Source organism: Amblyraja radiata, chromosome 9 (genome assembly GCF_010909765.2).
Source record: "Amblyraja radiata isolate CabotCenter1 chromosome 9, sAmbRad1.1.pri, whole genome shotgun sequence".
Lineage (NCBI taxonomy): Eukaryota > Metazoa > Chordata > Chondrichthyes > Rajiformes > Rajidae > Amblyraja > Amblyraja radiata.
In genome coordinates this window covers 45,729,230-45,753,772 of record NC_045964.1, presented here as the reverse complement: position 1 = coordinate 45,753,772, position 24,543 = coordinate 45,729,230, and the positions used below count along the sequence as shown (strand labels likewise).

At 46.7% G+C, this 24,543-nt stretch overlaps 1 protein-coding gene across 8 annotated transcripts in view; it reads right to left on the bottom strand.

The window, feature by feature from the left end:
* Positions 1 to 24,543, bottom strand: part of fermt2 (FERM domain containing kindlin 2) — a 122,015-nt gene that overhangs the window by 52,535 nt on the left and 44,937 nt on the right. For 5 of the 8 annotated variants that reach the window (XM_033027268.1, XM_033027272.1, XM_033027271.1 and 2 more), the window contains exons 3-7: positions 22,532 to 22,765; positions 14,490 to 14,630; positions 2,907 to 2,939; positions 2,262 to 2,487; positions 2,065 to 2,167 (exon numbers count right to left, since the gene is read on the bottom strand). In XM_033027268.1, coding sequence (XP_032883159.1) covers positions 2,065 to 2,167; positions 2,262 to 2,487; positions 2,907 to 2,939; positions 14,490 to 14,630; positions 22,532 to 22,765 — 737 coding nt within the window. The remainder of the gene's footprint in view (positions 1 to 2,064; positions 2,168 to 2,261; positions 2,488 to 2,906; positions 2,940 to 14,489; positions 14,631 to 22,531; positions 22,766 to 24,543) is intronic. The other 3 variants (XM_033027273.1, XM_033027275.1, XM_033027274.1) reach the window with 1 other exon arrangement.

Sequence of the window (24,543 nt, the reverse complement as noted above, 5' to 3'; positions counted from 1 at the left end):
CATAGCCTCAGAATTTAAGGAAGTTATTTTAGGAAGGAGATGAGGAGACATTTCTTTGGGTTGAATCTGTGGAATTATTTGCCACAGAAGGCTGCGGAGGCCAAGTCTGTGGATATTTGTAAGGCAGAAATAGATAGATTCTTGATTAGTATAGGTGTCAGAGGTTATGGGGAGAAGGTAGGAGAATGGATCAGCCAGGATTGAATTGCAGAGTAACTTGATGGACCGAATGGCCTAATTCTATTCCCTATCACTTATGACCTTCCTCAGTCCATTGAAAATAAATATCAACAGTTCAATTCCCTCTACAGATCCTGACCCATAGTATTGACACAGTTGGTGGATGTGTTTATGGCCTGATGTCTTCCACTAGGATTAAACTGAAGAGGATTTATTCAAAACACAAAGTGCTGGAGGAACTCAGCAGGTCAGGGGATGGAGGGAATGGATGGGTGTAAATTCCAGTCCTTCAGGACCTTCCTTCCTGCCTGAAGAACCCCAACCTGAAACTTCACCTATCCATTCCCTCCACAGATGCTGCCTGACCCACTGAGTTCCTCCAGCACTTTGTGTGCTTTGATCAAGATTTCAGCGTTTGCAGCTTTTTGTGTCTGGAATGTATTTATTATTCAGTCCACTGAATGAAGAGAAGTTAGCACAAAACCAGTTTCCAGAGGCCTTTCACAGAAAAGGTACAGCAAAGACACAACGCATGTCACTGTGCTATATAAAGCTTCAAAATTAAACGATCCATAACATAGAAAACCAAACCCCCCTTAACAACAGTAAAGCAAACCACCATTACCAGAGTGAGGCCAGATGCAAAATGAAGGAACAGCACCTTATATTTTGTTTGGATAGCTTACAATGCTTTGAACATGGAATTCTCCAATTTAGGTAACACTAGACTAAGTGGGACCCTTTGCGTCCTTGTTACACGGGGGCCTGGTCCCCCAACACAACCCCTTCCCCAACACAATATTCCACCACTCACTCGTTCCCCCAAGGCAAAATTCCACCACTCACGCCTATCCCCCTCCCATCAAATTCACCGCTCCCTGTCCCCCTCTTCTCCCCCCTCTATCCCACCTTGCCCATCATCCCAGACCCCTTCTATCCCCATCCCTACACCTCTACCCCACCCTACCTCTCTTTCCCCCCTCCCTCCCTTATTCCCGTGCTGCAGGATCTCCGGACTCATCACTGGCCCAGGCCCAGACTCATCCTTGGCTCCAGTCCGGGCCCAGTCCCCAGGCTCGATCCGCGGCACCACCCTCCCCACCAGGCACAGCGCGGCCGCAGCTCCTCGGGCGGCGGCACCACTCCTTCACCATGGCGACCTCCAGTCGATTGACAGAGGACATGGCCAATCAGTGTGGCGATGGTGCCAGGAAGGGGCGTCGCCACCCCGGTGACAACCCTTCCCGAATGACAGGGTACGAGACCAATCTGCATGGCGGCGAAGGACAGCAATCTGCGCATGCGCGGATTTTACGATTTTTAAACCTTGATAACTTTTACAATATACGATCGATCGGAACGAAACTTGTTGCACTCGCAGCACAGGAGAACGGTGAGTAAGGGGGCGAAAAATCGTACCGTTATCGCATACCGTTTTTGCGCAAATAGAAAAACCCCACAAACCGGAAGAGCACAAGATCAGGGTTTTATTTCTGTACCGATTCTTCCATTTTTTTCTCCTCTCTTCCCAGTGCCCACCCCCACCCCAGAGCACAACGCATTTATCCCACTATACTTCCTCCCTTTCCCCGCCTCCTGAATCCGTTCCTCCGGCTTCACATTTCGCTCTTCTTTTCCCCTCATCTGACAAACTTTTCTCCTCTAGCCTTTGTCCACCCATCTTCCATTCTCCACCCCTCTCCCGCCTCATCAGCATCCACCTATTAATGGCCAGGCTTTGTCCCACCCCAACCTCTCTCCCATCTTTCACTTCTTCCCCCCCCCTTCAGCACATCAGTCTGAAGGGTTGCAAAATATTGCCTATCCATATCTTCCACAGAAGTTGCACAGGCGCTGAGTTTTTTTTTAAATAGCCAAACATACCTTTGGATTTAAATCAAAGAAGCTGTGATATTTGAATCTGAGCATTAAAACTTCATTATCTTTTATATCTTGTTCCATCAGAGACCTTGACGAATCTAGCCATCTGAAATAAAGCACACAAAAGGTTGAAGTGAATTTATGCAGGTCTGAAGTACAGACTTGGAAAAGACATAAAAAAAGGAACTAGCCAAGCATACCCTTTGTTCATCTTCGCCTTGTCGAGTAGTGACTGGGGCTTGAACAGCTGAGCCAAAATGTCCGGGGAAGTAATTGGCTGGCTCACTGCAAGCACACTGGGATTGCCTTCCGAGAGGGGACTGTCACCAAACCAAGCGGAGGTTGGGGAAAGTGGACTGCCGTCTCTAGAGTCGTAGGTTGGAGTCATTGTTTTGCTATACAATCCTGGACTCGAGTAAATGCTTCCTGATGGAGACACAGCAATAGAATTTTCTTCAGCTACAGGAAATATTTAGCAAGAAGCATTACTGCAGAATTAGATAGACACAAAATGCTGGAGTAACTCAGTGGGTCGGGCAGCATCTCTGAAGAAAATGGATAAATACCGTTTCGAGTCGGGATGCTTCTTCACATTGAAGAAGGGTCCTGTCCTGAATCATCACCTATTCATTTTCTCCAGAGATGCTGCCCATGCTGTTGAGTTACTCCAGCACTTTGTGCCTATCTTCAGTATAAACCAGCATCTGTAGTTCCTTTTTAATACATTGCAGAATTAGAGTTGCATACGTACAAAGAGGAGAGGAATATCAAAAGTCAACAGTGCAGATACAGCAAGACATAGTAATACTTGTCATCGTAAAAATCAAGGGTAAATTGGAGCTTACCTTTCGACGGACCAATATAAAGAACATCAGAGCCTACAGGAAGGAGGAAAAGAGGAAATGAGAAGTACAGGGTAGAGTGCAGAACAGGCAGGGGATAGCATGGAGTGATCAGGCAGTGGGAAGAGTGATGAGGCAGAGCAAGGCAACGTGCTAAAAGAACACAAAGCAGTGGCGGGAATAATCATACACATACATTTATCGTGACCCATCATAGAACTGGATTAGTTGTTCTACCACTTACATCAGCATAGATGCTACATCTTTTTAACAGGGAGATTCAGTGGCGCAGCTGGCAGCATTGCTGCCTCACAATGTTAGAGACCCAGGTTCCCGACCTCAGGTGCTGTCAGTGTAGAGTTTGCATGTTCTCCCCATGACCACATGAATTTCCTTTCACATCCCAAAAATGTGACGGTTTGTAGGTTAACTGCCCTCTGTAAATGACCATAAGTGTGTAGGGAGGGGATGCAAAAGTAGAATAAGACGGAACCAGTGTGAACGGTGTAGATGGAATCGGTGGGCCGAAGGGCTGGTTTTCATGCTGCATGTTTGAACTTATCACGACATTTGTGGAGCGATCATTGGAGAGTTAAACGATTCCAGTCCAAAGACATCCGATACAAAACGCGTTTTGTAGTAGCTGAGGAAGCGTCACTTGCGTCCCTGCTGATTGACACACACGCACGCACACACACACACATTTTAAATAAACTTGGTTTTCTATTGTGCAGAGGTACGACTAAAATTCAAAGCCGAGGATAATAAATTAGTTAACTTGCAAGTGAATGAATCCTCAGTACCTACAATATTAACAAATTAGCTAACCATTTCTTAAAGATAATCTGATTTCCTTTGCAATACAACTTGCAAATTTAACAATTAAAAAATTAATAGTCCAAAAACTAGGGCAGTCTTATTTTCCTCTACCTCATTTGGGGCATTGGACTTTGCCTCTGAAACTGGTCCGCTACAATGCCGAAAGATATATACTGTACTCTGTATCTTTCCCTGCGCTCTGCCTGTACTATGTTTAGCTTGATTTGTATCTATGTATAGTTTTATCTGATTTCATTGGATAGAATGCAAAACAAAGCTTTTCACTCTACCTTGATATATGCAACAATAATAAATCTAAACTTAAATTTATAATGTAAGTATTTAGCCATCATTAATGTGACATAATCAGAACTGAAGACTGCTTGCTCCTAAATTCTTCCCAAAGTTATATCTTAATGTTTAAAATATATCTATTTGCTTTGGGGTTTAAAATAACTCCGGTCTAGTTTAGTGAAAATACAAAGTAATGAAATTCATCATTCACTTGGTATTGGGTAATAAAAATATACTTGCGTTCTGTAAAAATGAACAGTACAAGTGATGCTGGACTAAAATAACGCATTCATTTTCCTTCCAACCCATTTAGTATACTATATATGGAAGAAAAAAATATCCACAGTCTGCTTGTAGCAATTACGTAATACCATGTGTGAACTAATACAGAGCATGAGCAATGAGGTTCGATACACTTCCTAGAGCTGCCTTTCAAATAACATTTCTCTGGTTGCCAGGGATAACCACAAATTCCAAACTAAGCGGCATTTTATGACTTGCATCATTCAATTAAAATTGCACAAAATATGCTGCTCCAAGTTGATAAAAAAAAACTCTCAAGCCCATGTTAATGCTGAAAGTTGATTTTATTTGAAGTGTTACTTTTGTTTAAAATTGCAACAGGCTCTTCAGCCCACCATGTCCACGCCGACCATCACTCACCCGTTCACACTAGTTCTGTTATCCCTTTCTCATCCACACCCTACACACGAGGGGCAATTTACAGAGGACAACTAATCTACAAACCCCTAGATCTTTGGTGAAGTTGTAGGAAACCCATGTGGTCACAAGGAGAATGTGCAAACATCACACAGACAGCACCAGAGGTCAGGATGGAACCCGGCTCTCTGGTTCTGTGAGGTAGCAGCTCAACCAGCTGCGCCACTGGGGCTGCCAGTTTTCTAAGATGAAGCTGCAAATAAATATTCAAACATTATGAATTGCTGTCATTGGTACAAAGAGGAAACATTTTACAAAGGAAAACCATTGATAAACCCTTGATTATGAGGAAACAAGATATTGGGGTTGGAGCCCACTACATGATCATATAGCCGCACAGCGCAGGAATGGCCGAACATGTCCATTACGTGCCCCAGGTGAGCAAGCAGGCAGGTTGAACGCAGTCTGCAGCAGCAGCACAGAGAGGCCGTGGAAAGAGCCGATGGCGTCGAACTGGACCAGGCCGACCCCTATTCCATTGATCCAGTGCCGCCAGGACACCGGGCCTTAAGGTGAGTAGATAAGAAATTGCATCTCTCTTAGGCCAAGATCAGATTTTTCAGAGACTTGGGGAAGTTGTAAAATGGCACCAGAACGTGTCGACTCGCTGTGTGCTGTTCTAGGAAAGGATCTATTGTACTCGTACACAGTATGATTTGACTGGATAACAATATTTGCCTGCAGACAAGCGCTTCACTGTATCATGATACACATGACAATAATAAACAGAACCAAAACTAAATGTGCTTAAAATTAACTTCGCGTTTCTGCCAAAAAATTAAAATTTCTAGATTACACCAACATCTATAATCCTCATAGGAAAATGTAAATTATATTTCTGTCCTGTCTCCAGCATGGGCACGTCTACATCACTACAGCAAAGAGGTCTAAAACTAGAAGGTTGGGTTTGGGGTAAACGGAAGAGAAGGATTATCTTTTTCTAAAACATCTGTCAGCTTGAAGCTGGAAACGCAGTGGCCAATTGAGGAAGCAACTCTTACTACATCAGTCTGAAGAAGGGTCTCGACCCCAAACGTCACCCATTCCTTCTCTCCAGAGATGCCACCTGACCCGCTGAGTTACTCCAGCATTTTGTGTCTACCTTCGATTTAAACCGGCATCTGCAGTTCTTTCCTACTCACTATATTTAAAGTATCTTAAGCAATTGAATCACCAAGGCATAGAAGGCAGTGGACCAAGTTCTGCTAAATGAGGTTAACATCTATGTTCACGTCTGGTTAGCATGGACGTGATGGGGTGAAGGGGCCATCTAACTGTGTGAGGTAGGAATTTTAGATTCAACCTTCTGGCAATACCCAAAAAAGCACTGTTGGATCTCCTGGTTGCCAACTCCTTTTCCCATTCCCATTCTGAGCTCTCTGTCCTGGGCCTCCTACATTGCCAGAGTGAGGTCACAAGCAAACTGGAGAAAAAACACCTCACATTCCATTACAACATGTTATGAGCATTTAAAATAAAACCACCAATTTAAAATAACACCACCCTCTTCCTCCTTTCTTTTTCCTGTGCCCCCACACCTTCCCCACCCTGGCGTGCACCCATTTCTCCCTTTATTCCATCCCTCCTCCACCTATATCCCACCCTCGGGGTTTACATCTCACTCCCCTTTTCTCCCTTGCAGACACCCTTTTCATCTCTAGCCTTGTCACTTATGCCCCTGTCCCACTTAGGAAACCTGAACGGAAATCTCTGGAGACTTTGCGCCCCACCCAAGGTTTCCGTGCGGTTCCCGGAGGTTGCAGGTGGTTGCAGGTAGTGGAAGCAGGTTGGGAGACTGACAAAAACCTCCGGGAACCACCCGGAAACCTTGGGTGGGGCGCAAAGTCTCCAGAGGTTTCCGTTCAGGTTTCCTAAGTGGGACAGGGGCATTACTCCACCCATCTGCCAATCACCGCCCCCTCACCTTAGGTCGCTGAATAGGCAGGAATTATTATAGAACATAAAACAGCACACACTGGAATAGGTTCTTCAGCCCATGATGTCCGTGCCACACATATTGCCAATATACCTGCAAATCAGACTGGACCTGGTCTATAATTGTTCAATTCCCTGCCTAATCATGTGAATGTCTAAAGGCCTCTTAAATGCTAAAGTCGTACCTACTTCCACCACTTCCCCAGCAGTTTTCCAGGCACCTAGCCCTCTCTGTGTGGAATATGTAAATCTCCTTGAAACTTTCTACCTTTCATCTTAAAGCCATGCCCTCCAGAATTTGACATTACATAGAGTGGTATAGTGTATAAACAGGCCTTCCGTCCAATTTGTCCACGCCAACCAACATGTCCCATCCACACTAGTCCCACCTGCCTGTGCTTGGCCCATAACCCTCTCTAAACCTATCGTATCCATGTACCTGTCCAAATGTCTCTTAAATATTATTATAGTACCTGCCTCAACTACCTCCACCGGCAACCCATTCCATACATCCACCACCCTTGGTGTAAAAAAAGTTACCCCTCAGTTTCCTTGTTAAATCTTTCCCCCCTCACCGTAAACCTATGCCCTCTGGTTCTTGATACCCCTACTCTGGGCAAAAGACTGTATATTTACCCAAACTATTCCTCTCATGATTTTGTACACCTCTATAAGATCACTGCGCATGCTCCTGTGCTCCAAGGAATAAAGTCCTAGCCTGCTCAACCTCTCCCTATAGCTCAGGGCCTCGAGACCCGGCAACATCCTCGTAAATCTTCTCAGCATCCTTTCCAACTTGACATCTTTCCTATTACACGGTGACCAAAACCTAAAATAATACTCTAAATGTAGTCTTATACAACTGTAACATGACCTCCCAACACTTCTCCCAACAGTCTATCTATGCCTCTTATAATTTTATATACTTCTCTCAGGTCACGCCGAGGCCTTAAAAGCTGTAGAGAAAACAAACCAAGTTTGTGCAACCTCTCTTTAAGGCCAATATCCTCCAATGCAGGCATCAACCTGGTGAACCTCTTCTGCACTCTCTCCAAAGCCTGCACATCCTTCCTGTAATGGGGCGGCCAGAAATGCATGCAATATTCCAAATGCGACCCAAGGAAAGTTTTATACAGCCGCAATTATGTTCAATGTTTGTCGCTGGAATTTAGGCTAAGTGAAAGTAAAATGTGGTTGAGCCTTGGCTCGAGTAACCCTGAAAATCTAGCCTTCCTCAGGGACAGCTAAGGAATCAAACATTTCTAAGTACTCATAAGAAAGGAAATATTAAAGGAGAAATATTTCCCACTGTTAAAACAGAACTACTGCTCAAAATGTTGGATTCATTTATAGCATTAACATTATTTTTACCAGTGCAGAGATGGACAGTTTTTTAAATCTGTGGCTGCATTCTCTATCCAGATGTACTGTGCAAAGTGGCAGTTATTTTTAGCTGCAGTCATGCATTTGCAAAACTGCCTCAACAAAGAACAGAAGCTAAAATATTTGTTGCTGCTGTAGAGACATTCCGTGGAAAGAGAGATAAGAGAGAGTTAGATAGAGCTCTAGGGGCTAGTGGAGTCAAGGGATATGGGGAGAGGGCAGGCACGGGTTATTGATAGGGGACGATCAGCCATGATCACAATGAATGACGGTCCTGGCTCGAAGGGCCGAATGGCCTCCTCCTGCACCTATTTTCTATGTTTCTATGAAAGTTGCAAGCTATTTGGAATCAATTCTGATTTAAAAAATAACTTTGCCCCCTTTCAAATATTCAATTGGCTGTAGATGCAGACTGGAAATTGATCAGATTTCCTGCTCTAAGCCCAAATCCATTTAAGTTCCAAGTAAAATGCATTAAACTACTATATAAAATTAATTCCTTATAGCTACAATTATCACAATGGTTTGCCCAAAATAAAAATTCTCACAACTCCACGGAATTTTGTAGAAGCAAGTCCCTATGCTTACTTAGTTTAGTTTAGATACAGCATGGAAACGGGCTCTTCAGCCCAGAGTCCATGCAGACCACCGATCACCCATTCCTATCCTACACACTAGGGACAATTTACAGAAGTCAATTAACCTACAAATTTGCACGTCTTTGATAAGTGGAAGAAAACTGGAGCACTCGGAGAAAACTCACGTGGTCAAAGGGAGAGCGTAGGAACTCCACACAGACAGCACCTAGTCAAGGTCAAGATCAAGCCCGGATCTCTGGCACTGTAAGGTACCAAATCAACTGCTGGCCTTGATTGCAATCACTTATGCTGTCGATTTTCTATGACTACATATCTATATAATTAAAACTCATATCTTGACCACTTCCTGTTTGCAGTGCATATTGATTTTAGAAAAAACGCTATCACTTACAGCTGTAATTTTTGGCCATCTTACTCAGAGTCCCCCTCCGCTGTGCAGGACAAGAGGATTTTTCCCATCGATGAAAAATAAGACTTATTAATGTTTAAAAAATGTTGAGATTCTCTCTCCTGTCAATCACACCATGAAGGCCAAGCCCCTTCCAGTGGGAGGGGGGAGGGACTATAAAACCTGGAAGTGTGGACTGCCTCAGTCTCTGCAAGATGGGGGAGCGAGAGGTCACAACTCTCAGTCTGAGCTGTGAATAACACTGAACACATGTCTACTAAACTGTGATTGGTTTTACTGACCTGTGAGTGCCCTTAATCTAGTTTGAAAATGTGGTTTGAAAATGCAAAAGTGGTTTGGTTTGAAAATGCAAAACTGGTTTGGTTTAAAAATGCAAAACTTGGTCGGTTTGAAAATGCAAAAGTGGATTGGTTTGAAAATGCAAAAGTGGGTTGGTTTGAAAATGCAAATGTGGTGTTGCCTTTGCCTCGTTGAAAAGTGGTGTTGCCTTTCCCTCGTTGAAAAGTGGTGTTGCCTTTGCCTCGTTGAAAAGTGGTGTTGCCTTTGCCTCGTTGAAAAGTGCCTTCGCCTCATTGAAAAGTGGTGTTGCCTTTCCCTCGTTGAAAAGTGGTGTTGCCATTGCCTCTTTGAAAAGTGGTGTTGCCTTCTATATAATTAAAAATCTAATTTTGACCACTTCCTGTTTGCGCTGTAAATTGATTTTCATCAGGTGCCGAGGATTTTTCCCATCGATGAAAATTAAAAATTATTAGTGTTTAAAAAACCGGAAGTATGGGTGTGGCTCAGTCTCTGCAAGATGGGGGAGAGGTCACGACTCTCTGTCTTTGGTGGCCTTGCACCCTGCTTGAAATGGTATGAAACTGCATTTGAATTTGGTGGCCTTGCACCCTGCTTGAAATGGTATGAAACTGCACTTGAATTTGGTGGCCTTGCACCCTGCTTGAAATGGAATTTCAAGGAATAGCCGTGAGTCAACTGCCAGCCCACCAGCCGTGAGTGAGTGAGCTGCCAGCACACCAGGTTTGAGTGACTGAGCCGCCAGCCCAAGAATACATTCGGCCCACAATATCCATACTAGCCCTCTGGAAAACAGTCCCTTCAGCCCACAACACCCATACTAGTGCTCCAGAAAGCCTCCCGCCCCCCCCCCCCCCCGCTGGCCACAAATATTGGAATTGGTGGAGAGTTGGAATATTACAATGGGGGACCAGCACTCCTGTGTGAAGCTGGGACCCATTTAACCTGCAAAACCGACACGTCTTCAGGAAGTGGGAGGAAACTGGACCAAACACACACTCATAGAGAGAATGTGCAAACTCCAAACAGAGAACGCCCATGGTCGAACTAAACCCGGGTCCCTGATACTGCAAGGCAGTAGCGCCACTGGACTATCACTGTTTGTCAAAACCATGCTAAATAGGAAAACTCTTGTGCTGAAATGATCTTACTATGAAAATAGTAAGCCATGAAAATGCCTTTTCAGTCCATCAATTGGAATTCTCCACTATAAAAGGAACGTTTGACTGCAATTTCTTGGCTTCAAGCCCTAAATTGCCACACCCATCTGTAAAACTTGAATGAGCTCAATGGAAGTTCGCAAGTTGTTTAAATGGAAGCTTTCAAGTCAGCCCAACATTACATAGGATTTGAGTTGAATTTTTCTAAAAATGAATGTGATTCCGGAAGTCTGCTGCTTAACCTGACACTGGAGGTCACAAATGAATTGTAGCTGACAACTGCTAGCTAGTTCTGAATTACAGCCATTACTACAGATGGCGGACTGCAGGAATGGGGCGCCGTTGTGTATGGCTGCTCTGCCTGCAGTCTGTCCTTTCACCCTTATTTATTATTACTTTTAGCCCTGTTAAAAAACAAAATGTTAGTTGGAGGTCTTTTATGTGGTGGGTGGGTGAGGGGAAGGGGGAAACTTTATTTCCTAGTCCCTGCCTGGTTGGAGAGGCGGCTTCCCTCCGAGCTGTTTCTTCGCCCCTTCCTCGCGGCCTACCATCGGACTGGAGCGGCGTTTCCTGTCGGGACCGGCCGGGACTACAGTTTCGGCAGCGGCACAGCACTGGGACGCCATCACGGAGCGGGCGATGCCTTTCTTTTTTAATTTTTCTATAATTTCTCTTAATTATTTATTTTATGTAAAGCACTTTGGTTTCAACGCAAGTTGGTTTAAACGTGCTATATAAATAAAACTTACTTACTTACTACAGACACAAGAAGCTGTAGATTCTGGAATATTGAGCAAAGATTGAGCAAAGAATATGCTTTCAATTTGTTGCAGAGATTGCAGGCTACTAATGGAAAGGCCTTCTTCGGCTGCAGTTTGTAGTTACATATGAACAACTTCTGGAGTATATCCACACAGAATACCAAGTGCAGAGAAAACAAAGTGCAATTATAAAGATCGACACAAAGTGCCGGAGTTTCTCAGCGAGTCAGGCAGCATTTCTGTAGTAAAAAGGATAGGTGATTCGGTATGTTGATGAATACTCTCTTGAACCTCTGCAAGTATACTGTAAAGAGCATATTGACTGGTTGCATCACCACCTGGTTCGGCAATTTGATCCCTCTGGAATGAAGATTACTACAAAAATGGTGGCCACTGCCGGTCCCATCACGGGTAGTGCCCTACCAACCTCAGAAGAAATTTATAGAAAGAGCTGCCTCAAAAAGTTTAGTTTAGTTTATTGTCATGTGTATCGAGGTACAGCGAAAACCTTTTTGTTGTATGCCATCCAGTCCGCTGAAAGACTATACATGATTACAATCGAGCTGTCCACAGTGTACAGACAGATACAGGATAAAGGCAATAATGTTTAGTGCAAGATAAAGTCCAGTAAAGCCCGTTTAAAAATAGTTCAAGGGTGTCGAATGAAATAGATTGTAGGTCGAGAATGCTCTCTAGTTGATAATAGGAAGATTCAATTGCCTGATAACAGCTGGGAAGAAACTGTCGCTGAATCTGGAGGTGTGTCAGTATTATCAAAGACCCACACCACCCGGGTCTCTGGCACTGTAGGTGTGGGTCTCCACAGATCTTTGCGGTGGGGTGGGGTGGGGCCTGGGGGAAACCCATGCTTTCGCAGTTTCTTTGCCTTTGCAATGTGGGAGGAAAGATAGAACCACTGCGGTTCTTCTGTCCTACACGCTGTGAATTGTTCCTAGGGTGTAGAATAGAACTAGTATATGGGTGATCGCTGGTCGGTGCGGACTCTGCCAAGTTTTGACAGAGCATTTCAGTATTCTAGTACCTGAAAATCAGTGTTTTGCTGAGGAAATCGGTAGCCATACCCATATAAGTAGTACAAGAATGCATAACTTTGCTACCAATTGACATGTCTTCTATGCACCTTACTTGACAGTGCATTCATTGCCTCTTTGTATACTGCTGTTTGAACGGTTGCTTGCTTTTAGCACCAGATGATGATGTAGAAGCCCTTTAGGAAGCCTCCCTCTTCCTCCCTCGCTCCCTCTCTCTCTCCTTCCTCTCGCCCTCCCTCCCTCTCCCTCCTCTTTCCCTCCCACCTTCCTCCTTTATTCTCTCTCCCTCTCTTATTCCCTTCCTCCCCCTCCCTCTCTCCCTCCCCTCTCCATCTCTCCACCCCTCCCTCTCTCCCCCTTGAGCCCACCCACCGTTCTGTAAAATCAAGGCCAATCTCAATGTAACTGCAATCCCACTGGTAACCATTCACCACTAGGCTTATCCAGAATTCTACCACTGCCTGAAAAATAATCAAAGGCTCAACTACCACTGAGAAAGAGAATTCCAGACTCATTGTTATACGAGAATTTTCCTGAACAGTCTGTGATCCATAGCGCTGTGGCCATAGCGCTATGTTTAAAGCCCATAGCGCTATTTTTAGAACCCATAGCGCTGTAGCCGACAGCTCTTCGTTTAAATTCCCACGTGTTAAACTGACAGCGCTATGTTTAAACCTGGAGCGGGACAGGCAGCAACGCTGGACAGAAGGAATGGGTGACTTTTCTGGTCGAGACCCTTCTTCAGACTGAACTGAGCTCTGTATTTAAAATCCGTATTTAACAACACAAAATTGTACATTCGTATTCTAATCTCATTTCCGTACAAAATACGGAAAACCCATACTACTTGGCAACTCTGCTCTGGGTTTCCACGCTGTATCGCTAAACTAAACTGAGCTAAAATTATTCAAAAACGCCATTTGCCCCATCCACCTGCTGGTTTTCCATGAAAAAACAAACTCTGTCTACAACAGATTTTGTCCACTATAAACCGAAATCAGTTACAAAGAGGTCCAAGAAATCAAGGGTTTACTGTATTTCTAACATAGAAACTAACTTGGGGGCCAAGAGTAGAGAAAAATAGCCACTGTACCTTCCAGTCAGATACCTGATACTAGATGGAGTTTTGATTAACTTCCAACTTTCCATAACAATTTGATGTTGCATGGTAGCATGCTGTGGTAACAGGTGATCATTCAGTCTGCTCAACAAAAATGTCTGGACTCAGGTAAACTCTAAATTTAATGCGTTAATGGAAAGACAGAATGGCAGCGTCTAATATTTCCACATCCCCGTGCCGCAGCAAGGATTCAGGCTGCAAAGAATGACTAGAAAATCCACTGTACACAAAATTGCTGGAGGAACTCAGCGGGTGCAGCAGCATCTATGGAGCGAAGGAAATAGGCGACGTTTCGGGCCGAAACCCTTCTTCAGACCTCTCCGTAGAAAATCCACTGTTCTTTAGAACTTAATTTCCTTTCTTTTAAACAAACTTGTTTTAAAATAATTGGATCGCTATATATTAAAACGTAACTGGGACTGCATGAAAAACCAGTTAACCAACCTTAAAAGCTAACCATAAGTCTCAGAATTCTCAGTCATTCCTTTCTTCCCCTGTCCTTAAGCACAAGGATGCTTGGTTGCTCGCTAACGTGAACATTGGTATTGATTTCCCATTGACATGTGTGCTGAGATGCAGTTAAAATATTACATTTTGCACACTACCCAAACAAATCAGATATAGTATACACAAAAACAATTAAACAACACACAACAGACAGAGCCAAGAGAAAAATACCAGAATGCAGAATGTGGTGTTAGAGCATAATAGCGTTACAGTTACAGAACAGTACCTTGGCTTATGAGAGGACTGTTCAGAATATATACTGAATTGCAAAAGCGAAATATTATTGGTACTAAATCCACATAATGCAAATACTGAGCTGTATCTCCATGATCAGGTACATAAAGAAACTCTGATTCAAGGCTTTGATGGAATAATCAAAGGCAAGTGAAGCCCAGAACATATCCTGAACATCAGAAGATCTCAACCTAGGATTTGACCTCAACCAGAGGCAAATAATTCAACTTCCCACCTGCCAACACCCAACCCATGTGTGTTAACATTTTTAATAAAAGAAAGGCATTACCACTGACCTGACCCGGGAGTGATTAATGGTCCCTCCAACTCCAATGCCTCGTCTTCATCTTGGTCTTTTTCATCTGTCTTTCGTTTTTTCTTTTTGGTCGGATCTTTAGGTTTTCTCAGGAGCGAGAGTTCTTCAGGATGCCTAATATCTGTTAGAAAAGAAAAGCAATAAATGACATTAGAAACCGACAAGAGCTCCAAGTGAGTACATACTAGGGATGGTCGTGGCATTTAAGCAGCATTTACATGGAGACATGAATAAGCAGGAAATGGAGGGATATGGAGGGACGCCGCAGGCCCCCTCCACCCTCGCGTTGAGGGGACGGGTCCCCCTTGGTCTGCCGGCTGCCTTTCTTCCTTTGATTCCTTGCTACACCGAAACCAGACGCAGAATCGCCGAGATCTTTTCCATTTCGGTAGAGATTTCACTTTTCTTTCTAAGTATCCGCTCCTCATTACATTTCGTCGTGTTTAAGTACACATTTTAAATCAAATCCTTCTCCCCCCCCCCCCCCCCCCCCCCAATATCAAAAATAAACTGGCTTCTCACCCATAGAAGCAGCCGCAGCCCCAGCCCCAGCCCCTGGTGAACGTTCCATCGTGTGATGTCACAATGCCCAATGCTCAAAGACATTCTTGCCATAGCGGGAGTACAGAGAAGGTTCACCAGACTGATTCCTGGGATGTCAGTACTTTCATATGAATAAAGACTGGATAGACTCGGCTTGTACTCGCTAGATTTTAGAAGATTGACGGGGTATCTTATAGAAACTTACAAAATTCTTAAGGGGTTGGACAGGCTAGATGCAGGAAGATTGTTCCAGATGTTGGGGAAGTCCAGAACAAGGGGTCACAGTTTAAGGATAAGGGGGAAATCTTTTATGACCGAGATGAGAAAAACATTTTTCACACAGAGAGTGGTTAATCTCTGGAATTCACTGGCACAGAAGGTAGTTGAGGCCAGTTCATTGGCTATATTTAAGAGGGAGTTAGATGTGGCCCTTGTGGCTAAAGGGATCAGGGGGTATGGAGAGAAGGCAGGTACAGGATACTGAGTTGGATGATCAGCCATGATCATATTGAATGGTTGTGCAGCCTCGAAGGGCCGAATGGCCTACTCCTGCACTTAATTTCTATGTTTCTATGTTTCCCTCTCTTCACCCCTCTCCCTCTCCCACCCATCCCTCTCTCCCCCACCCCCCCGCCCCCTTCCCCCTACCCCTCTGTCCCTCTTACCCCTCCTCTGTCCTTCTTCACCACTCTCCGCCTTCACCAACTCCCCGCTACACCTCTATCCTCCTCCCTCCCACTCTACCACGTCTCTCCCCCTTCTCTCCTCCCCCTCTCCTCACGCCCTCGCCCTCTCCATCCCGCTCTTCCCCCCACCCCCTTCCCTCTCCTCCCCGCCCCCTTCCCCCTATCCCTCTTCATCACTCCCCCTACCCCCTCCTCTTCCCTACCAACACTCGTCCACTTCTCTCTCCCCTTCCCCTCCACGCGTTTCCTCCCCACTCTTTCCCCTCTCCCCCCACCCCTCTCCCCCTCCCCATCCCCCCTCCCCCACATTTCTCTCCCCATCTCTCACCCCCTACCCCGCTCCCCTTTCCCTCCCAAATCTGTCCCGTTTCCTCCTCCTCCTCCCTCCCCTCTTCTCACCCCCCCCTCCCCCCACCTGTGTGTTTGGGGGTGGTTAATGTGAGTGTAACGCCGCAGCCCCCCCCCCCCCCCCCGCAAACGCCGTTGGGGAAACAGACCCAACGGGTCTGCACTTGGTCTAGTTATATATTAAAAGTCTGTGGCTGCCGCCGTCCGTCCGTCCGGCTGCCTTTCTGCCTTTTGATTCGTTCCATCATGTGATGTCACAATGCCCAATGCTCGCAGATGTCCAATTGGAATGGATCCATTTACATATGCCTTTGCACCAGCCCCAGCCCCAGCCCCTGGTGAACGTTCCATCGTGTGATGTCACAATGCCCAATGCCCAAAGACATTCTTGCCATAGAGGGAGTACAGAGAAGGTTAACCAGACTGATTCCTGGGATGTCAGAACTTTCATATGAAGAAAGACTGGATAGACTCGGTTTGTACTCGCTAGAATTTAGAAGATTGAGGGGGGATCTTATAAAATCTTATGTTTCTATGTCTCCCTCTCCCTCTCCCACCCATCCCTCTCTACCCCACCGCCTTCCCTCTCCCCCCACCCCTTCCCCCTACCCCTCTGTCCCTCTTCCAACACTCCCCCTACCCCTCCTTCACCACTCTTCCACTTCTCTCCCCTTCCCCCTCCACTCTCACTCCCAACTCTTTCCCCTCTCCCACTCCATCCCTCCTCCCCTCCATCCCCATCCCCCCATCCCCCACATCTCTCTCCCCATCCCCCTCTCTCACCCCCTACCCCACTCTCCTTTCCCTCCCAAATCTGTCCCATTTCCTCCTCCTCTCCCCTCCCCCCACCTGTGTGTTTGGGGGGTGGTTAATGTGAGTGTGATGCCTCAGCCCCCCCCGCAAACGCCGTTGGGGAAACAGACCCAACGGGTCTGCACTTGGTCTAGTTATTATATAAAACTGTGTGCCTTCCAGCGTCCGTCCGGCCGGCTGCCGGCTGCCTTTCTTCCTTTGATTCCTTGCTACGCCGAAACCAGACGCAGAATCGCCGAGATCTTTTCCATTTCGGTAGAGATTTCACTTTTCTTTCTAAGTATCCACTCCTGATTACATTTCGTCGTGTTTATGTACACATTTTTAATCAAATCCTTCTCCCCCCCCCCCTCACCCATAGAAGCAGTCCCAGCCCCAGCCCCAGGTGAACGTTCCATCGTGTGATGTCACAATGCCCAATGTTCACATATGTCCAATCGGAATGGATTCATTTACATATGCCTTTGCAGGAGCACCAGCACCTGGTGAACGTTCCATCGTGTGCTGTCACAATGTCCAATGCTCAAAGACATTCTTGCCATAGAGGGAGTACAGAGAAGGTTCACCAGACTGATTCCTGGGATGTCAGGACTTTCATATGAATAAAGACTGGATAGACTCGGCTTGTACTCGCTAGATTTTAGAAGATTGAGGGGGGATCTTATAGAAACTTATGTTTCTATGTTTGGGGGGTGGTTAATGTGAGTGTGATGCCGCAGCCCCCCCCCCCCCCCAAACGCCGTTGGGGAATCAGACCCAACGGGTCTGCACTTGGTCTAGTCTATATTTAAAAGTCTGTGGCTGCCGCCTGCCGTCCGCCCGGCTGCCTTTCGATTCGTTCCATCGTGTGATGTCACAATGCCCAATGCTCGCAGATGTCCAATCGGAATGGATCCATTTACATATGCCTTTGCACCAGCCCCAGCTCCTGGTGAACGTTCCATCGTGTGATGTCACAATGCCCAATGCCCAAAGACATTCATGCCATAGAGGGAGTACAGAGAAGGTTAACCAGACTGATTCCTAGGATGTCAGGACTTTCATATGAAGAAAGACTGGATAGACTCGGTTTGTACTCGCTAGAATTTAGAAGATTGAGGGGGGATCTTATAGAATCTTATGTTTCTATGTTTCCCTCTCCGCACCCCTCTCACTCTCCCATCCATCCCTCTCTCCCCCACCCCCCTTCACTCTCTACCCCGCCCCCTTCCCTCTCCCCCCGCCCCCTACCCCTGTCCCTCTTCCACCACTCCCCCTACCCATCTCTCCCCACTCCTCTCCCCCCTTCCTCCTCCACTCTCCCTCCCCACTTTCACCTTTCCCCCCACCCCTCTCCCCCTCCCTCCCCATCCCACCCTCCCTCTCCCCCTACTCCGCTCTCCTTTCCCTCCCAAATCTGTCCCGTTTCCTCCTCCTCCTCTCCCTCCCCTTTTCTCACCCCCCCTCCCCCCACCTGTGTGTTTGGGGGGTGGTTAATGTGAGTGTGATGCCTCAGCCCCCACCCCCCCCAACCCGCAAACGCCGTTGGGGAAACAGACCCAACGGGTCTGCACTTGGTCTAGTATCTATTAAAACTCTGTGTATGTGTGTATGTCATTTTGCCTTTGAAACGTATTTCCTCGAAACCCAGACGCAAAAACACTGAGATTTTTACATATTTCGGTAGGGATTTAACATGATTTCATAAATGCACTCCTCTCTAGATTTGGTCAATTATTTCCCCAGATTTTGAATAAAATTGTTCACAAAACATCAAAAAAAATTAAAATCAAAGCTGCATGAGTCACCACCTCACAGATGTCCAATCACAATGGATCTCATTTACATATGATATGACATCACAATGGGACAGGGGTGGGAGATCGGAACCGCACGTGGTCCCACTAAAATCAAACTTCTGCATGAGTCACAGCGCCATCTCACAGATGTCTAATCACAATGGGACAGGGGTGGGAGATCTCTTTCCCCCTCCCTCCCTTTCACAATGTCTTTGCACCTGGCCCAACTGGGGGGCCCCGCCCGGCTCGGCCCCCCCCCCCCCCCCCCCCCAGCATGCCTGGTGGCCCCGCCCGATGACCTCACAATGCCTTTGCACCTGGCTCAACCCAGCCCTGCCCCCCCAGCCTGCCTGGTGGCCCTGCCCCCCCAGCCTGCCTGGTGGCCCTGCCCCCCCAGCCTGCCAGGTTGTAGATTCCATTGGTTTTCATTGAATTGAATTTAATTATTTGTCACTTAACATCACTAAGGAGAGGGGAGGATGGTTAGAGGGGGGGGTGGGGTGGTTAGTGTGTGTGACGCGGCAGGCTGCTCCCCTGAATTCCATAGAGCTGCCGACAGCTTTTGTGCATGAGACACGCACGCTTCATTTCCAGAACATTCTGAACGCGCGGTTGCATTTTGCTCTCTCTCCCCCCTTCCTTTCCCCCACTCCCTGCCCTCCCCCACCCACCCTCCCTCCCCTAAACCCCCTTCCCCCCTCCCCTATCCTCTTCCCTCCACCCCATCCCCTCCCTACCCTCCCGCTCCCTTCACCCCCTTCCGCTCCCTCTCCCCCCTTCCCCCCCTCTCAGACCCCCTCCCCTCTCTCTCGCCCCTCCCTCCGCTCCACCCCCCTCTCCCTCTGTCTCGTGCCCTTCTGTCTCTGCCCCTTTCTCTCTGTCTCTCCCCATTCTCTCTGCCCTCATTCTCTACCCCCGCTCCCTCTCTAGACGCGCCTGCGAGTAGAGGGCTATGCGTCAGTGGTTAGGGCGGTTATGGGGTAAAAGGAGCAAATTAATAATATCAATATAATATCAAGGGGGGTAATTAGCGTGTGTGCGGGGGAGAGGGGTAGTTAGTGTGTGTGACGCTGCATGCCGTCACCCACTAGTCTCCCCCCCCCCCCCCCCCCTCGCAACCACACGTTGGGGGAACAGACCCAACGGGTCTGCACTTGGTCTAGTGACTATTAAAAGTCTGATCTTGGATGTGGAAGTATTTGTGTGTGTGTGTGTGTGTGTGTGTGTGTGTGTGTGTGTGTGTGTGTGTGTGTGTGTGTGTGTGTGTGTGTGTGTGTGTGTGTGTGTGTGTGTGTGTGTGTGTGTGTGTGTGTGTGTGTGTGTGTGTGTGTGTGTGTGTGTGTGTGTGTGTGATTATCGTCTGTGAATTCACATCTCCTCGAAAACACGACGCGCTAACGGTGAAACTTTTACATATTCCGTTAGAGATTTACGCCATGATGTCAAAAATCACCTTATCTTAAAATTTGATGTATTATTTCCCGAGTTATTTATGAAAATGTTCAAAATGTTGGTAAATAAACTAGATGGTCTTGCAAATGGCATCACAATGGATCTGCCTGCCTGCCTCTGCTCGCGCTGCAAGTGACATCATCCCTGTTCTGTCTTCTGTACTTCTTGGCTTCTTAACTTTCACTTCTTTAAATTTGTCACTTAACGTTTTTAAACTGCTGCTCAGGTCGTGCTGTGCGCTCCGCTGGGCTCCTTGCAGTTCTAGAACATTGCGGCGGCGGCGGCCGTTATCGCTGCGCGGGCGCTGGTGAGGGTGCGTGTGCGGGACAGCGCGATGGGAAGGTGACCGTGGCGGCCATTACGCCCTCTGGGAGAGGCTGTTTACGGAGACCCGCGATTCCTCCGACTCGGGGAATCGTGAGGCCTTTTCCTCGCTGGTGATCCCGATCACACCTGGCCGTCACGGGGGACAACCTCCTCTCCCCCGCCCGTTCGTCTGTCACACGGGTGGGTGGGCTTCCCGTTGCGGAAGCCACCATCGGCCGGCCCTCCGCTGCTTTTGACCGACCTCAGATCACTCGGGTCCACGCCGGTCGCAGCGTAGCTCGGGCCCGGCGCCTGGTGGGGAGTCTGCTGCTCTACAACATGAGTAGGTGCTGCCTCTACCCCCTCCCCCTCCCTCCCTACCCCCACCCCGGGGCAGAGAAAGAAAGAGGGGGAGGGGGCAGGTGGGAGAGGGGGAGGGGGGAGAGAGTGGTGTGGAGGGAGGGGAGGGTGGAGGGGGAGAGGGGAGATGAGAGGGGGGGAGTTGAGGGGGGGGGGCCAGAGAGGGAGGAGAGGGGGGCCTCACTTGGGTACATGCCCACCCGCAGCCTCGCTCAGGCCCGGCGCCTGGAGGGGAGGCTGCTGCTCTACGACCTGGGTAGGTGCTGCCCCTACCCCCTCCCTCTGTGTGCCCTCCCTTTCTGCCCCCCTCCATCTCTGCTTTTCCCCCCTCCCTCCCTAGGGAGTGGTGAATATTGGGACCAATGGGTGAGTGGTGGAGTATTGCATTCAGGAAACAGACCTCCCCTGTGACGCCGTGCGCCTCCCCCCCACCCCTCAATCTCTACCCCCCACTTCCTCTCTTGCCGCACTTGCGCAGTTGGGGGTTATGTGTAAGTGAATAGGGCGGGGATGGGGTATAAGGCGTGAATGAGTAATATTAATATAATATCAAGGGGGGGGGGGGTCAGGGTTTGTGTGTGGGGGGGGGAGGGGGGGTTAGTGAGTGTGGGGGTGGTTAGTGTGTGTGATGCTTTTAAACCGATAGGAGGAGTTGAGAGGGATATGAGCCGGCTCCTCTGTTGTACTATTCTGTACTCTAATGCTAATTCACATACAAATGAACTGTAACCAAATTGTTGTGCAAACTCTACACAGAAAACTGCAGGTCAGCATTGAACTTGGGTTACTGGCACTGTGAGGCCGCAGCTCTATTAACCCCCAAGAGCAGGGTATAAATGCAAGCACTGAATTTTCAGATTATTTTAATTCAGATCAACATTAATCAGTCTTTCACCATTTCTACTCGCGAAGGTGTCCTTTCCACTGCCTTCAATCTTGATTTCAGGTCATTACAGCTTACCTTATTTGATGAACAGACAACACCATCACAAAATCCAGTCATTCAATGCTTCCTTTATTCTGTGGATGATAATTGGGAAACTCCCTATCCTATCCACTGTTATTGTCATGTTCTATTGAGCAGAGGGAAATAGAAATCTAATCTGTTGAATGATTAATAAATGTTTACAGGTCAATGGGTAACTTATTTGTGCTCTGATGTTGCTATTTATAGGAGTTGATGCATTCAACCATAAAAGAATTTCATTATTTATAGATGTCAAACTATTTTGTAAACTGAAGAAAGCTGGAAGAGATGAAGGGCCGGACAAAAGTGTCTCTTCCAGCTTTCTTGCCCCATCCCAGAGGCTGCAAAGGAGAGAGAGGGGCAATAGGGGGGTATTACTTGAAATTGAAGAAGTCAATGTCCATACTGTTGGGTTGTTAACTGCCCAAGTCGAATATGAGACGCTGTTCCTCCAGTTTGTGCATGGCCTCGTTATGGCAAGAGAGGAGGCTCAGGACTGAAAGGTCCGAATGGGAATGGGAAAGGGAGTTAAAATGGTTAGCAACCAGGAGATGCAGCATGCTTTGGCAGACTGAAATCAAGTGTTCGGTGAAATGGTCACCGAGTCTAGACTAGATTTTGCCGATGTAAAAGAGGCCACATTGGGAGGTTCAAATGCAGCAGATGAGGTTTTAATACAAACATTGATATCAACTGTACCTCCAGAGTTAAATGATATATATTCCAAATATTACAACAAGGAAAGGGCCACGGTAACTCTGGTACTTACTGAAGGTCTTGGAGATGTCAGAGACAGCTTTGAAGACTCTGTCGGAGAAGTTGACCTTGACTTTGACAGTCTTCATGTTAGGCAGCTGCAGGCGAAGTACCTTGTGCTGGGGCGTGTACATCAGCTTAGCGTCTGCTTGCACGCCATACTTATCCAATGTCCAGTGGGTCTTGAGGAGCCAAGTCTTTCTCTTTTCCCACCATAAAGCATGATCCGACCAGTCTTTTTTCACATCTGCAAAAACGAAACAAAAAGATGTTTATAAGATTTACCCTGTTGTGAAGAAAGGACTAGATTTAATTTAGTTTGGCGATACAGCATGGAAACAGGCCCTCCAGTCCATCTAGGCCAATCTGACCATCGATCACCCATTCACACCAGTTCTATGTTATCCCACTTTCTCATCCATTCTCTGCACACTCGGGACAATTTACAGAGGCCAAATAACCCACAAATTTGCACGTCTTTAGGATGTAGGAAACCGGAGTACCTGGGAAAAACCCAAGTGGTCTCAGGGAGAATGTGCAAACTCCACATAGACACCACCACAGGTCAGGATCAAACCCGGGTCTCTGGTGCTGTGAGGCAGCAGCTCTCCCAGCTGTGCTACCCTGGTGCAATGGTTGTGGTTGCCATTTTTCTTCACATGCACATCATCTTACTGCAACACTGCAAGTTGCGAGGACAAGTAGTTTGAGGAAAGAGGTCTACCTGAGAATATTGTTGGGTGCAACATTACAAGGCAAATGCATGATGCAGTCAAATGCCTGCCAGTATTTCTGGCCAATGCCAGTTATGTAACTGGATGGTCAGAAAAATCAAAACAAGGTCAATATACAACTTGTCCCTGTCGCCGAATTCTACAAGATTAGCCACATGTTACGAAACTTGTTTACAATTCAGTTACAGGTTAACTCAGGGGCTTATGCTGCATAGGAGCATAACTTCACCATTCTTCAACACAAGCATTATCTTTAAATTCTCCCTCATTTGGTCTAGTTCCCTCAAAATACATCCATGTAAAGTCACCTCTATTACTTGTGGCAGCGAATTGAAAATTCTAACCACTCTTTTCTAAAGATTTCGATTTAGCATTATTATTACAGTCACATGCACTGAGGTACAGCGAAAAGTTCTCTTTGCTGGCTATCCAATCAAATCAAATAATACTATACATATATATCATCTAATCAAACTCAAGCACAACAGGTGGAACAAAGGGGAAGATACAAAATATAATACCTGTACAGAATAAAGTTCTCGGGACTGTGGCACAAAAGTTCTGGAAACAAAGTCCAATGTCTGAAATGGGATAGTGGTGAATTGGACAGTACCATAGTTATGGAAGGACCATTCAGAAGCCTGATAACAGAGGGGAAGATGCTGTTCCCGAGTCTGTGGTGGTGCACGCATTCAAACTTCTGTCTGATGGGAGCGGGGAGAAGGAACGACCGGTGACTATTTTGGTTTCTTTACTAAGACAGCGTGAAGTATAGTTTATTCTCAATTCCATCGTGGACATTTTTGTGGCAATATTATACTTAATGCTGCCAGTTTGATGCTGCTCTAATGGAAATACCTTAATTGGTGAGATATCCCATTAGATGATTGAAAATCTGCTTTTTAAATCACCAACACATCTAAGCTCATCATTCTAGTAAATGTTGTCTGTACTTTGCAGACTCCTGAGCAGTACTGTCAATCTGGTCAGATAGTTTGGTACATGTTTAAGCTATTTCTTGTTTATAAAACTGGCCAACAAATAGCCTCGACCTTCAACTGAATTACCAATTGTTCATTTATATTGTAGCGGCACATAGTGGCTGGCGCGGTCACGTGAGCGGGGGAGCATTTTCGTGGTTTTTTTCCGTAAAACCATTCATTTGAGCTCCACGTGGTTTGAGTGAGCATCGTTTATTTTGGCTGTCAATATCGACTCGGGTAATCACTTTATTTTTGTTTAAAACATAAAGAACTTTGTTGCACCCGACTGTCACGACTCGCCAAACTGG